General features: G+C 33.2%; 1 protein-coding gene across 1 annotated transcript; it reads left to right on the forward strand.

The window, feature by feature from the left end:
* The first annotated feature begins 9,710 nt into the window (after nucleotides 1–9,710).
* LOC141452248 (uncharacterized) lies at nucleotides 9,711–14,648 on the forward strand. Its single transcript, XM_074124178.1, has 2 exons — nucleotides 9,711–9,932; nucleotides 12,700–14,648. The coding sequence occupies exon 2, from the start codon at nucleotides 12,717–12,719 to the stop codon at nucleotides 14,526–14,528; it is 1,812 nt and encodes a 603-aa protein (XP_073980279.1). The 5' UTR covers nucleotides 9,711–9,932; nucleotides 12,700–12,716; the 3' UTR covers nucleotides 14,529–14,648.
* Nucleotides 14,649–16,827: the final 2,179 nt, after the last annotated feature.

A 16,827-nucleotide genomic window follows, 5' to 3' on the forward strand; every position in this document is an offset into this window, starting at 1 on the left:
AGCGATCCTCTTTCTTTTGCTTACACTCTGTTCGGCTTTTATTATCTTACATTGTCAGCTTTCAAGTGTTTTATTTCCCATAAAATTGATATATCTTTTACTTAAATTCAATATACATTATCTGAAACTATTTTAGGATTCTTTTATAGTGGTGATAAATTTCTTTTCCATCAGTTTTAACTGATGAAATAAGAAGGCCTATGGTAGGAGCTTTAGGGTCAAAGCGTAGCATCAATGTATTAGCTTTATTCTGTGATTAACATTATTAAATGAAATTTACGTTGAAGCCTGAATATTTGAATGTATTCATCCAGATTTTATTTCTTCTATAGAGGAACGTAATTTTATTTCACTGAAGTACCATTATCACAGTTCTTCGTCTAATGCCCATTTTTTATTCGAACCTCAGAAAAACTTATTCCATTTATGTGTGTCTCTGCAAATACAGAATTCTTCTTGTGATGCTTTGTATAAAATTGAGCTCATCTTAAGTTTTTATTTTGTGCCAGTCCAAACCTGTCTGTTTGATTTTTAAATATTATCCTTCCCAGATGTCTACCTCAATTCCCTTATTTTGTGGTTGTATCCTTTGATTTTTAGTCCAAGATTCGCTACATGGGATACTATTAATTTTGTTTTTGTTACGGTCTCTTGAGATATATTTTACCAACTAAATTTAGCGCTAAGTATACGTTACTATTATTCCAAATAATCACAGCTTCCTTCTGGTTTTCAAAATGAATTAGTGGAGAGGGGAATTTACATTTCTGTTACAGAGTGCACATAATCGTATTATAGAACCTTTTTATTTGGTTTTCTACAAATTTTAAGTACAATATTCTGAACAGATCTATATCAATAAACAGTTATTACTTTACAAACGTATCTATATTTATTTAATTTAAAAATAATGTGTCAAATGTTAATATCTGCCCCACTGGTGAGATAGCTTTGAACACAATATAAAATAGAAAGAAATGTTATTATCTTACTCCGAATCTACCTTCTATCAGTTATTTCTCTTTTAAAGCACTGAAATCTAGTTCAAAAATCAAGAATGACTCAGTTCGGGATGTTGTACCCGAAGAGATGGGTTTAGGAAGTTTGAACAAAATATTCGGTTTGTGGCGCTTCTTAATGTAGGTTCGGACCACTTTCCCCTTCTCTGCGATTAAACAAAAAAAAAGTCGCAAACTTGCAGGTCGGTAGGGCACATTTTAACTGGTGATGTTGAAATGTGTGCCCTCTCTTTCCATAAAAGAAAATATAATATCCAACACTTTTTGCAAGCAAATAGACTTTTGTAAATACTAGATTTAAAAATGCGAATTCCAAATGTTAATGTGGACTAACAATACTTACACCTTGTCCACTACAATCTTCACAATGCACTTCCAAAGCTGCACCAAAAAGTTTACTTCCACCTTACAAAATAAAACATTCCTCAATTCTGACTTTACAAACAATGAAAACGAAAGGAAACTCTGTCAATTATAAAACAGATCTACTACAAAATATGGAGAAAATTACCAATCATAAATGTTTTAAATATTTAGCGATAAATTAAAACTGTTCAAATGGGCCCCTCTCCTCTACAGTTTTATACCAAGCGCTCTTGTCTGTTAATTTTAGAATACTCCTCCACTATCCTGCAAGAGTTTAATATGAACTGCAAGACTTCAGAGTCGGGATATAGGTCCGTTGGGTTACCTCCTAGCATCTTAAGGCTCTGATGGAAACATCCTAGTTTACCCACAAGACTCTAACGGCACCATGTAAACTTCTTTTAAAGGCTGGAACATGCGTAGCTTAATACTCAGAGCATTCTGAATGTAGTGGTCTCTTTCTCTCTGGTAATTGCAGCATCTATCAGAATCGCAACAGCAACAAAACATTAGGTGAATTCTTTAGAATCGACTTACCTTTTAAAATGGATCTGTCATAATGGTAGATGCACCTATTTGACCCAATCCCAGAAGCTGGACTGCATTTATCATGGGCATCATTATTATTATAACTACAATTTTTGCATGCAATGCAAAGTGCAAAAAGGCAGCTAACCAGGCTGTAAGAAGCCAAGATGGTCTGTTTTGCTATAAACTAGCGGACTTTTGTCGCGTACATCTATATATTAAGCAAACTTCTCACTTTAGATGCCTATAGCTCAATATCACCGCCTTCTACATAGTAACGTTGTGCTTCCTTTTTGCGGCAATCCGGAGGCAAAGAGCTGTGTAGGAATTTAGACCTTTCACGCTATTATCATCTTAAACGGACCGAATCTCGTCTGCAAATTTATGCTACACGGCGTTGTTTTACGTCTTTTCTCTCCATCTTCTGACCCAGTTTTTCTTTACGTTTGTTAGGAAATTATTCAGCCAACACAAGCGTGGCTTCCCTTTCAGCCAGCATCCCTCTCTCTCGGTTGACCAAATAACAGACTTCTGGGTAGAGGTTTGTCTTCCAATCTTCCCACATGACCCAATCAAAAAAGTCGGTTCCTTCTTTACAAAAATTTGTTCCATTTCATACAAACAATCTTAAGAAACATTACTTGAAAAGTGAGTAAGAAAACAAAGAAAATAAAACTTTTCTTTTACATGTACGGTTCCAACTTCTCTTTAGACTTCTTGACAAATGATCGAAATTTTCATTAAACAATAAACGACTTATGCAAACCATGATACTCGAACCAAAGCTTCTAATATCTACAGAATCCAATCTTTTCAATCAAAAACATGCACCGACGAATCGCAAACGCTCCTTACTTGGTATCAAACCCTACCTTACACCGAAATCTCCTTGTTTCCTATATTTCTGAAACTGCAAGAACTTGTCACGCCAAATTCCACGCCTCAATTTCCTTACGCCTTTTTAGTTTTCATTAGCAGGAAATTCTCCAAGACGATAGAAGCTTCATGTGATCTTGCTAACGAAGTAAATGTCAATGCAATATTTTTCTTTGTGAGTTTGCCATTGGGAGTAAGTAAAACTTAATAAGGCTAAAATAAATTGTTTAATATTATTATTATTATAAATAATAATAAATCCATGTCTCACGAATGAGAATACATAATATGTCTATGAAATGAAGCTAGCACTCCCTTATGAAATACAAAATTCTTGCAAAAAAAAAAGTTGCGAGCGTTTGAATATCCCGGTGCTTCTGTGAGTTTTATGATTCTTCTGCGCTTAAGCGTTTTCATTAAGATACACGGTAACTAACAGGAAATTTTAGAAAGTAAATGTTACTTATGCAAAAAACTTCGATCTCGAGAGTGATTCTATAACCAAATTATTCGTTTTGGTTTTTGATGAAATCTCCTCACACGAAAGCAGCCATCCATTCTTTCCAACTAACATTTGCTATTCAAACTCAGTAGTAATTTATGGTTACTCAAGTCTGTCAACAAACCCTGGCCGAGAATATATGAATTTTAAAATAAACAGAAAGAGGGATAAAATAGGTAAACTATGCAGCGAACAAGGAAGTAATTTCTGCCCTAAAAGGTTTTTTTTACCCTTACCCCTTTCCCTTAAAAAATAAAAAAAAAGAGAATATTTAACAAAAGCATCCAAACTTTGTCTATTCATTTCAGCTTTAAATTTGATCTTTTGAAAGAAAGAGTGAGGTATTCGCCATTGATTTATTACCTAAATAAAAAGAAGAACACTATTGTGACAGAACATAGTTTTTTGTACGAACATATTCATGAGTCTACGCATGAGTTAGGTAATGTATGTTTTCTTTTTAGAATGGGTTATGTATACCTTTATTTGGGCACTCTACTTCCTTGTCTAGTATGCAGTCATTGTCCGAGGACTGCGGCCATCTGCTATGGTACTAGATGTACCGTTAGGGTTTGCTTAGGTAATTTCTATAGTTTTTACATGTTCCAAACATATGAGGAAATGTTTCTCAATGTGGATGATGCATCTATTACTTTCTCTGTTACAGTAAAAGGTGGTATTGTAATCGTGCAAAGTTTCTATTTTGAGAGTTTACACCGACAATATCAGTTTTGAAGTGCTTTGAGTTCGAAAAAGTGGTTTTTAATAATTGATGACTATCCCTCGTTCTGTAAGATCTAACGTAATTCAAAAAATTAAATGCTTATAGAAACTTTAACTTAGATATTTAGCCCTAAGTGCTGTCAATGAGTTTGGTTTTAAAATTTTCTAAAACCTCACTCCTCTTCCTACAAAAGATTGTGTTAAGTACCTAGGTCTCTTCATGGACAAACACCTAACCTGCAATCCACATACTAGACTCAAACGGAATGAACTGAACAGACGATTCAAACTTCTCTCTAGACTTCTCGACAAGCGATCTAAACTCTCACTATAGAATAAACGACTTATCTACACCATGATACTCGAACCTGTCTGGACTTACGGAATGGAACTTTGTGGCTCAGCCAAAGCTTCCAATATCTACAAGAATGCAATCCTTCCAGTCAAAAAAACTCCGTAGAATCGCTAATTGCTCCTTACTTTGTATCTAACTCTACCTTGCACCGAGATTTCCTTGTTCCTTAAGTTTCAGAAGCTGCAAGATCCTGTTACCTTAAATTCCATACTTCAATTTCCTCACATCCCAATCCTCTAGTAGCTCAACTTACTACTCTACCAGGAAATCCTCCCAGGCGGTTGAAGCGCAGGTGGCCACGCGATCTTCTCTATGAAGTGTCGGAGCACAATAGTGAACTGTTCTTCTTTGGGAGTTTCACCAATGGGTGAATTCTTCCCTCATGTTACTCATGTTTATAATATGTATCATGTTGTATCCGCTTCACTTACGCAGTTGTGAAAAGAAATATACTAAAAGTAAAAATTATATAATATATATACATTATATATTTTCTAAAAAACGGTTCCGACGATTCTTTATAAAATTTGTTTGTTTAATTGTAAAATGGCTTCATAATCACAATTAAGAACATTCCCCCTGACACTTTTGAGAAAGGAGGTTAAAGTGCCATTTTAAAATGTTGTGCAGGCTTACCAACTGTATAGTTTTTTTTTTTAGAAATTCAATGTGAGGCTAAATGCCTAAATTTAAAGAAAATATATTGACGAAAAGTGCCACAAGACTGATTAATTTTTCAATATTTCGCAATCTTTTAACGACTCTAAAATTCGAGTATTTGGAATTATAACTTTTATTTTATTAAACATTATTAAAAAAAAATTTTGATTACGTGGGAATTAGAGGTTGAATTTGATTCCCTCTAAAGTATCATTTTAAAATTTTCTCAAGATTAAACCGGCAGTTTGCAAAGTGAATTGTTCACAGTATTTTTGTTTTTAAATTTAGTTGCTATGAATTTTTCTAGCATGATTCGTTTTAAGGAAGACCCTGAGGAGGGCTGGTGTATAGCCTTCCTGTAAGATTACATTTCATCGTAATGTACGGTTTTACAAAAATTAATGTGTAGTATTTAATATGCCTCAAATGTTTGGTAGGTATGTGAAGGAAATTTGTAATTTTTAACCTTGAGATTAGTGGTAAGAGTCGTGTGAGTCAGTCCAGATTATTCACCAATGTAATTAAAAAGATAGTTAATAAGTTAATAAAATAATTATAAATTTCTAAATATAACTTTTGTCCAATCTCATGTAGTAATTAGTGTACTCTGTAATTTAAGTCTGCAATTTTATAACGAAAAAGAAAATTTATTTTCACTGTTAAAATTATAAATAGTGATAAAATTTAAATAATAAGAAAAGTAGTGCAAAAGGGAAAGATAAAGTAGGTTGCAAGTGATATGTATGCAAAATGCAGACTGCAGCTAGTATTGCAGCTGTTCCTGGTTAAGTGTACCATTAGGCTAGAACATGACTTAATGTGTCTGGAACTTGATTAAACTCATCTGCTGAACCAGACCTCGGCTACTTTCTCTGATTAATACCTTCTTCTAAATGCAAGATGCACTTTGCTGCACTTTACCGATAGAATTCAGATATGGTAGGTGCTGAAATTATATATATAAATGAAATTATTTTGTACAGAATATTTTGATGGAATTCATGAACATACGTTTGTCTTACAATTGTTGGTTTCTCTCCAGTTAATGATTTTTAGTTTTACTTAACATTAAACGCACTGTACAAAAGGACACTGTCGGTGGCCATCTGCTTAAGAAGTCCTACGTTAAAATCGGTCTTCGCCTTTTTTGGCGCAGATTCCCCCTTGGTAACCCATTGTTTAGATTGTTCTTTGGTCTCAGGAGTGTAGTGATGTATCCATGTTTCATCCATAGTGACGAAACGACGCTTAAAGTCCTGCGGATTCTTCTGGAACAGCTGCAAACCGTCCTTGCAACACTCAATTTTTTTTGAAAATCACTCGAGTTCCTCGATTCAAACGAATGCCAAACACAAAGAAATAGACCGATCTGGCTGAAACTTGGTGTGTGTTCTTCCAAGAGATGCTACTAACTAAACATAACCTCGATACGCGCCAGTGGTGCTATCTCTCTGACTTTGCACGGACTTTTCAAACGACCCTCGTACATGAATAGCATGAGGGGAGAATTCACCCATTGGTGAAACTCCCAAAGTGGTACAGTTCACTATTGTCGACTGGCATTTACTTCATTTAGAAGATCGCGTGGCCCTTGCGCTTGGAGGATTTCCTGGTAATGCAGTAAGTTGGGAAACTAGAGGAAACTATTTTATTTTGTAAATACTTAGAATTGAAAATATGCACGATTATAATATCTTTCCTGATTAAAACTGTCCTGTAGGACAGTTGTATAAGGGTTGATCGTCAATATTAAAACTGTCCTGTAGGACAGTTGTATAAGGGTTGATCGTCAATATTAAAACTGTCCTGTAGGACAGTTGTATAAGGGTTGATCGTCAAAAACAGCACGGATAAGCGTTGAGAAACGCATAACTTTTGACAATTTTTTTCTCTTTTTCTATCTAAAGATAAAATTCCCAAATTTTCTTTAAAATATAGGGCAAATCCTCCTTTATAACTGCAATTTTTTCGCAACAACCCAGTTCAAACAGATTTCGAGAAAAAAGTTGCTGAAAATAAGCAAAAACGGCATTTTCAAAAATTGTTCTTGTTGTTGTTACCTTTTTTGTAAACTGCGTAGCGCCTAAATAACCGATAAGAGTTCGTAAAAAACTAAAACGGAAACAATACTTAGACTTTAATCTGGCAAATACTTTTCTTCCAAATTGATCATTCTTTAAAAATAAAATTAAAAATCGGGTATTTTTAATCAAATTCATTTTCAAAATTGCGTTATATATTCATGTAAAAAAAAATTATGAACTTCACTGTAAAGACAAGGAGATAGATGCATTAATTTACGTATAAATAAGATGCAATTCTGCTGAGGCAGTAAAAATGATCTTCTGTTGTACAGAAAGAAATATAGTAACATTTTTTTGAAGTTATTCTTGAGGACTTTCACTGAACTGTAAGGGAGTATACTTTATTTCATTTCCATAACCTTCGTATTCAATAGATTTGTTGGCATTAAATATAAGGGCAAGTTAGGATAATGAATATATTGTAGAGTACTGTTCATTGTTTTTGGCGACTCTTTCATTAATCCAAAAGAAAGAATAAATATTGTTAACTTCATTCCATTTTTTTTGCCGAACATTCGATCCAGCCATTGATTATTACAATATTTTTTTTTACATTGTTGCATTGTTACTGTCGTACTGATAATGTGCGGCAGGACAGAAGATGTCCTAACCCTAATGTACTAAAAGCAGACAGGGCAAAGGTCAATGACGAATAGAAGACATTACATTTCAAGACTCATTGCTGCATTAACTGAGTCAGTTTGCCGATGAGTTTGCTATAGATCGTGATTTAGTTGGCTGTAGAGACTGTTTCATAGCACTGAGCATTTGCTGGCAGGAACAGAAGACAATAATTAGTAGTCTTCAAGTCGAAAACGTGCTTCTATTAAACACAGAAAAGTATTGGTAGCCAAGAAAGGCGGAAGCGTTTCGAAACATCATCGTGTGAACGTAAACAGTTAATATAAACCTGCGGCGGACTGCAGACAGAATAACAGAGATTCCTGCCTATACTTTGACAATAAACACGTCATATTTTCTCTGAATTAATTAACTTAATTTGGTCTAGCTCGGAATTTTATTTGGAGTAATATTTATATTTTAGTTTTATTAGTTCAATAAACTTCTATTAACTTACCTGCTCTTAATAATTCACGTTCTGACTCACTCACGATGTCTCCAGTCTTTCTCACGCTACCCTAACTTACTCCTACACACTAATACTTAAGCCTCCATCGGGCGCAATGTTTGTAACACCGTAGGACGCATCTAATCTGTAAGATTTACGACCCAATATCTGTTAATTTCATCAAAAATGTTTTGGAAACGTATGGAAAATTTCAATTTAAGTTTTTCTTAAAAAAAAAACTCGTAAAGTGGAACAGAACATTAATGTGAATAGAAAAATCAGTCACCCTAATTTTGAGGTGGACATTTATTAATGAATGTGTGAGATGGTTTATTAGCATTATCCAAGAAATGAACCATCTCCGAACGTTTCTGTCGACGTTGTCACCAACAGTTTCTGTAACTCAACCAACCCGCATAGCCACGCCCTGAAAAGGACAATATATTTGTCGAAACGTTGGCAAAGAGACGAGTTGTTTTATTTGACTGATTCCTCGCAAATCTTCCATCCTAAGTTTAACCATTTGCGGTCACGAAAACTATATATTCATAGTTGTCACCAACTATACCAGGTAAACGCCATAAAATATTATGGCTCCCTCGTCTAACACTAGAAGTAGGTTTTTTATCCGACAATTTGGTTACTTTATCCTGTACATACGCACTCAAAATCATCCGCATCATGATCTTCTAAAAATTAAAAAAAAAAAGCTTGTTTAGTGTCCGAATCCCCTTCTCTTTCTCCTATTCAATATTATTCAACAAAAGACACTCGTTGCAAAAATAGTCAATAAGTAGAAAACTGTCTTTTAAATGATAATGTGTACTTTCTAACAGTTTTTGATAAGAAAACTTGAAAAATTTCAATACCCGAAGAATAAGTCCATCGGTCGCAACTAATCTGACAGATTACGCGGACGCTAAGTAACACCACATAACTCAGAGTAAAACACCGACAGGCCGTTTGTTTAGAAGAAGGTAAAAGAGGAAGCTACTGAGGGCCATGGCTCATTCTAAGAAATACCTGAGTTTCTATCAACAAGAAAATGCTATCTTTATCTCACAGATTAAATGCGCCCGATGGAGAGGTAAAACACGGGTTCATATTGACCAGTGAAATGGATAAAAAAAAAAAAATTATCGAGTTCCAGGGACTTCAGATCGCGTACCTTATAACTGGTGAGGACACTGTATTGTTTACCACGAGAGAACACAGATTGGAGCCTGGCAACGCACTGAAAAGGTAATGGGCACCAATAATCTCAGATGTTGTTGATGTGCCTTAAATCAAAATTTATAAAAAATAATGTTAATATAATGTAACGTATAATTATAATTTATGGCAAAATGCGAATATAATATTATGTAAATAAAATACAAGTGAAAACAAAATGTTTAAAAATATTGGTTGAATGTTTCTGGCTGTTGGTTTTAGAGCATTGTTTAAAAACGCAATAATACAAGGAAAGTGAGAGATTAAAGAATCTAGCGGCAATAACCTCAAGATAACTGGTATTAACAAGATGACGTCATCGGGAATTCTCATTCGTACAGATTCTCCAGTACACTACAGAGATCAGTGGTGATCCTTTATGAGCGATGTTATAGCCTTTGTTAATCCATCCTAAACTGTTGTATTTTTGTTTTTATTAAATAAGTGAATTTTGTTAATTAACTAAGAATGAATTAACTGATGGTGTTTTCTCTGGTGTTTTTTTAATTTGAATGTGGAATTTCTTAGTGCTGATAAGGTAAGAAAGGAGGTTTTGTTTAATTAAGACCGAGCACAGATCGAAGTGAGTGCGCATGGTCATGGCGATAGAAGTACATGGCGACGGACAAATACATTGCATGATCTATTCGGTGATATGAATGTCTTCAAAATTGTGTTTGACACTTCTGCTTTTTATTTATACGCATGCGCACATCATAACCGCGTATATCTTTCAATTGAACCGTTCAATGCACAAATCGATTAACTACACTTTTTTGAAATATTTTAAATTTAAGTGACCTTTAGTTCAGTTGTAGTTATTTTTATTTTTTTTTTTTTTTTCTACTTAAAATAAATTTCCCAAATAACAAAAGATTACCACCATTAAACGGCAAAATTTTATGGGCCATTGAATATCAAATTATTTCAGAAGCCATTTTGATTAACTCTGTGCTCTACTGTATTTTATATAGTTGCAATAATTCAACTCAAATTCAGCGAGCAGGCGCTGAATTATAAACATAAATTTATTTGAATTTGTATTATAAAAAGAATTTCAAAAAAACTGTGCATTTTTTCACCTCATTTCTCCACTTTTTGAGTTTTGCAATGAACGGAACTCAATTATCTAGCCACTTCAGCTTCGTTCAGACTTCCGGCAATGGTCTTTTTTACAGGTTCAATTATTTTTTCTAAGCATGTGACTCTTAATAGCTTTGAGATGTGTGGATGTGAACAAATCTAACTCTTCCTAAAAAGCTCAACATAGCTCACGTACAACATTTTGCCTAGACAAAATATCCCAAAAGCCATACAGTGGAGTCTCGGTTATCCGTCACCCTTTTATCCGTCTATTCCAATTAACCGTCACTCTCCTCAGTATTTAAAAAATTTAAAAAAAAACCAAAAAATTATTTTAAAAAGAAAACTTTCTTTTGAGATTTTTTCCTTAGTCTTTTAGGTACATACTCGTGTCCATCATTCGACAGTTTGTGGGTTTTTTTTTCCTAAAAAGATCAACCACAAACAAAACCGCCCACAAAACCGATTAGATGTCGCAGACATTGTATTCATTAATTTTAATACACAATAGAATGAATTGAATAATGAAAGCTAACTGACCTTTAAGGCTTAAGCGTATAAACGTAAAAAAATATGTATACCAGTTAATACTAAGTTTTGTACACGTTAAATAAAAGAATCTGGAAATTTTCCTGTTTTTTTTTCATTATCCGTCTATTCGACTATCCGTCACGTGTCCGGTCCCGGTCATGACGGATAACCGAGACTCCACTGTACTTAGCTCTCACTGCTCTAATCCACTTTTACAGTCTTTCGCCTCTCCTATAAAAGTTTTGGCAATCCATCTCGCCAATGGTACCGAGACTTCCTTTCAGGGACTGAAGATCAATATCAATAACCTGTAGAGTGCTAACCCTGGGTACTTTCTATCCTCCTGCTCTTAACGCACTTCTTCTTCACTCATAATTTTATTTTTTGCATTTTTGTTCATACTTGGATTGTAAATTGGTGAACAAAATTGAAAAAAAAAGAAAGCAAGTTATTATAAAAAATTGCATTGGATTGGAGGGAGAACCAGGAAAACAAGGCAGACTAAATAGCTGAATCCTTGAAAATCTAAACATCTTGTTAGATTCGTTCAATTCTAGATCCTTGGACACTTTGTTACTCTTTTCGACTGTACCTCCTAGTTATCTTTACAGAACATTATTTGTCGAATTCTTCTTTCACTGCTATAATCTTTTTTTCTGATCTTCATTTAAAATGCATGTGTAAGATCAAATACAGTCGAACCTCTCAATAACGGACACCGGCGGGGGAAAGCAAAGTGGCCGCTGTTTGGAGGTGGCCGTTAGAAGGAGGTAGGCAAATTTCATAATGAAAAAATATGGGTTTTTTCCCAAACATCTATTTAAAAATTGTTTATTATTAATAGATTTAAAAACTTACATAATTGCACAATTATTTAGCTATATGATATGCATCAAATTTTACTTAACTATCCAAAAAATTTATCAAAAAACTACATATTAATGACTTAATTAATAATCTTTATAACAATTTTTATAATAATCATCACATTTATTCTTAACAATAATAATTTATGGTAAAATTATCATCATACTACCATCTATTATTAGAAAAATACGAGAACAAACCTTTCGACAAGTTGACGATAACTCGATTTGGTTTTTGCAAAATCAACACATTTATTTTCTCTTCTAGAGTTAAATCACTTTCGTTTGAGAGACATATCGGAAAAAATAATAATGTACGTCCAAAGTTATATTGAAAAATTAATAAAATGGTACAAGTTGTGTGAGCTTATATAGGAAACTTTAGGAAAAACCAGAAAAAAAGAAAAACTTGAGAGGGGATTATTATTTTGATTACCGCGTCAAACGAACTTTTAGTAATAAGATGGTCGTTGGTAGGAGGTGAAACATTTAATCTGTTCCCCAAAATCAATGTCCGCGGTCGCTATGTAGAGTGTCCGTTAGGCGGAGGTTCTGTCCGTAAATGGAGGTGGTCGCTAGTGAGAGTGTCCTATATGGGAGGCTTGACTGTAATTGAAAATTACTCAATTCTCCAACGCGATCTTTAATGACTCTTTGTCTTTTATATAAAAAACAAAAAGAAGGGTAACCCAGCTTTGTGAGCAGCTTTCTCTTCTTTACCCATGTAAAATCTGCTCGCCTCACTTTATGATCTGTGCAATATTTTATTTATTCTTTATTTGCTCAATTATTTAATAAATTGTTGTTCACTTTTGATGTTTTTAGAATCAAAATAAAGAAAAATGAAGATAATCGGTACAGTACACAAACAAATTGTAAGGAACAATTTTATTCCAAATTGTACGAAAATATTCACATTATTCATATTAATAGATACATTAACATTAGCTGATACAATTTATTACCCTGAAAGTGAGATGTTGAACAAATTAATGAAAATCCATAGCGCTAAATCGCTTAGACAAGATTTATTTAATCATATTAGATATGTTGAAAATATAATTAAACATTTAGACGAATGGGCGTTTATAGAGATAAAAGAAATGACTGATAATGAAGAATTAACTGAAGAAAAGTTAATATGGTTGGCTAATGAAATAAGTAAAACGCGAGACAAAATTAAAGAATTAACAGGAGATTTAGCTGAAAATACTTACAACATCACCTACATTAGAGATCGATATGAAAATCTTCAAACAATTACCATAAGAATAACAAACCAGTTAAACGAAAATACAATTAATAGTTTACGTTTACTGAAAGAATATTTAGGCGATGAATTTCCAAATTTAGAGGCCGCCCATCAAAATTTATTATACTTAATGACTGTATTACTGAAACAGATTGAAACTAGTGAGAAAATTTTATTAACAAAAGAATGTATCCAGGCACTTAGAAGTAATCAACATGAGGACGCCATATTTAAATTAGATCAAATTAACGATGACAATGTAATCAATGACATAATTAGGGAGGTTTATGATCAAGATGAAAAACATTTCAATTTAATATTAAAATTTGGCGATAAAATTAGAAACACAACTAAAAGTTTTTTAGTATACAGGGTGCTGATTTATGAAATGGAAGTCTCTAGACAAAATAATGACAGTCTAAAAATTATTGAAGTTATAAAAAGTATAAACAATGAAGTTATATATCAATTAAAAACAGAGGAAAATATTAAATCACAAGCGAGATTGTTGGTTGGGTATTTAATGAAAAAATTAAAAATGTTTAGCAAGGAAAGCTTAAAGATAACAATATTAAATGGTAGCTATTACAATGAAAATGTACCAATATTTGATCAAATATTCAAAATTGATGAAAAATACTTTAGTGAAATTTGTATTGAAGTATTGATTGATTTTTTTGAAGATGATTCAGTGAGGCCACTGTACGGTTGGATTATGGAAGCATTCACAGATATATTTGACAGAATATTTAATAATAATTCAGACGATAAAACTGTCTTTAAATTAGCTTATTTCATAAATAATTTATTGGAATTAGCTAGTGAACAATCGTCTAGCACTGAAAGTAATGGCCAAAGTTTCGCTAATATTTTAGAAAAAAATATGAAATTTTTTATAAAAAGATTACCAGAATCTGTTAGAAATATTGTTTTTATAAAAAATGTTTGCATATTAAATCTAGAACTTAATGAATACTTATATGCAACCAATGATATTATTGGAAATAATAAATTCAAAGTATTTTCCAATAATGCAATTCAAAATTTCACTAATTCAGAACAATTATGGCTAATGAAACGTATTTATGGTAATGTATATAATGTACAAAATATTGGCCAAAATTTTGCAAATTTGTATACATCTGATATTGACGACAGTGATGAATTCAAAACTGAAGGGCACATTGTCTACACTTGGCTGCCTGTTGTCGAAACTTCTAAACAGTTAGGAATCTGGCAAATTGAACCAGATGGTAAATATTGTTTTATTAAGAACGTGTTACATAGAGAATACTTGTACGTATCAGAGGAGACAAGCCATGTAGCATTTACTGGGAATATCTCTCTTGAAAATAATAATAATTTCAAATGGCACATTGTTGAGTGCTCGCAAGAAAATTAATGAATATTTAAACGTAATGAATAAGTAATTTGTTTTTAATAATAAAAATGTTATATTTTTTTATAGAACACTGGACTCAAAGATTAAACATATTTTTTAGTGCAAAGATTATTTATTAAAATAATAACCCAAATGTCTTTGTGTTTTAGTTAGTTAATATTAAAAAAAAAAAAAAAAAGTAACGCAAAGTAATACCTATTTTTACAGTCGCGCTTTAACATCTCCAACTACCAAATTAGGTGACGTAGACGGTGGCAACTAACAAAACGTACTCCATAATGAATTCTTAAATTAAATCCATTAAATAAAATCCAAGGCATAGACCGGGAATTGAACTCAGTATCAACGCAGTCCACATCTTAGCTTTGCTGGCCTCGGCTCAAATCGTTCGACTATCGTGGCACCCAGTTGCTGTATACATCTGCAACAAATATAAAAAATGGCCACAAAACTTCCTTATTCTGGAATTCTCAAAATTCCAATCTAATACCTCAAAGTGCTCGGAAATTGAAAACAAACAATGAAGAAAAGTTTGTAGTCTTTTATGTGTGAGTTTAGATAAAATCTTAGGATGTACTGTTAAAAAAATATAATAATACGGATTTTCGAATGCGTGCATTAAAATCCAAACTCGGATTCTAAGCAACCCATTTAACCTTCCTTTATAAAGCACAAGACATAAAATGGTTAGAGTATAATTGTACTCTCTCCTAAAAGAGCTGACATTCGAATTATTCTAATAAAAGTTGTAATCAAACGAGAGTTGAATCCAAATGTAGAGAAAATTATTGGAGCTGATTGCGAGAAAATCATTGGAGCTAATTGCGAGAAAATCATTGGAGCTAATTGCGAGAAAATTATTGGAGCTAATTGCGAGAAAATCATTGGAGCTAATTGCGAGAAAAACTCAAACAAATGGGAAATCCATTTAACCAAATGGTACTCTTAGTTATTGGATTTTGATGACTAAGTTATAGACTGGAGACCCACTCGAAATATGGAGCTTCAGTTCCCCACGAATTTCAGTTTTGGAATCGTTTTGTCACATTTTTCAAAAAGTAACTTCTTCATATCCATGGAGAATTGTGAACGGATTTAAGCGATGAAACTTGAACGAAACGTTATTTCCAGTGATAAGAATCAAAATATAAAATCTATTTTTCAGTTCCTTACCGAACCGCAATCCAATTAAGAGCATTAGCCAACTGCTCGGACTTGTTCAGTACTACTGGCCGAATCGATAAACTGACCGACAGCACACGAGAGTAAGTTAATATGATTCAGTTCAGGGAAAAGACGAACTGCATTCTTTTGTGATGTAATGCCAGCTAGAGCGGGATTTCTACTCTTGTCAAGGTCAACCTTACTTCGACTAATTACAACCGCAGCCTTTTTATAAACGACTGTAATTAATCATTACTTGTGTCTATTTTGGGAATGAAAGAGAGGGAGCAATGTTGAAGGTCGTGGCTATAAATATCTGAATATAAAATTCTAAATTATGATAAAAATTATTTTAAGTCCCGTTTTTTTGTTTAATTTCTACTTTCACATAATTGCATTCAGAGAATGCGTTAAATGATTTGAATCACGCACGATATTGTCTGTAAGAACACATTTTGTGGACTGTGGGTTCGAAAAAGAAATCTTCTAAAGTGGCCAAGTATGTAAGTATTTAAGGTACTAGACTACTGTTTAAGAGTTAAGAGTTTTATTGCACGTAATGTTAGCATTCCAACTTTAAAGAAAATCAATTAAGTATTTTGCATTTTACAGCAAATTCTTGAATTTAGCAAAATTTAATTTTATTACAAACACGCAATTGAATAATTTTTTTTTTTCTTTTTTTGTATTCAAGGCGCGTCACCATTAGAGGATATTGGCGCCTGGAGCTATTCTCCAGTGCTCTGCCGACCTCTGGACAGTATTCTCTCGTTACAGATAACACTGTCTATCGCCGGACAGCGAACTATAAGAAGCCCTAGGAAGAGAAAATATCTAAGGGCCAGCAGCTGGATTCGAACCCGAGATCTCCGCGTTGGAATCCATGTTGTCTCCATAATTTATTTTTATCTTTTTTTTACATTGATTTCAATTTTAATAATAAAATTTGCATTAAAGGATGATAAAGAATAGGAATTAAGAATGAAAACACCACAAATCGGCTTTAACATTTCACGCAGAAAGAATTAACTTCAACTTAGGAACGCAGTAGTTTCAGTATTTTCCAGAACCCTGATTGACTGCCTTCTGATCAGGGGCTTTTTCATTTTTTTTAATTACATTCGCTATTACATTC

This window comes from Rhodnius prolixus, unplaced genomic scaffold (assembly GCF_049639745.1).
Source record: "Rhodnius prolixus isolate KJV_2025 unplaced genomic scaffold, Rpr scaffold_3, whole genome shotgun sequence".
Lineage (NCBI taxonomy): Eukaryota > Metazoa > Arthropoda > Insecta > Hemiptera > Reduviidae > Rhodnius > Rhodnius prolixus.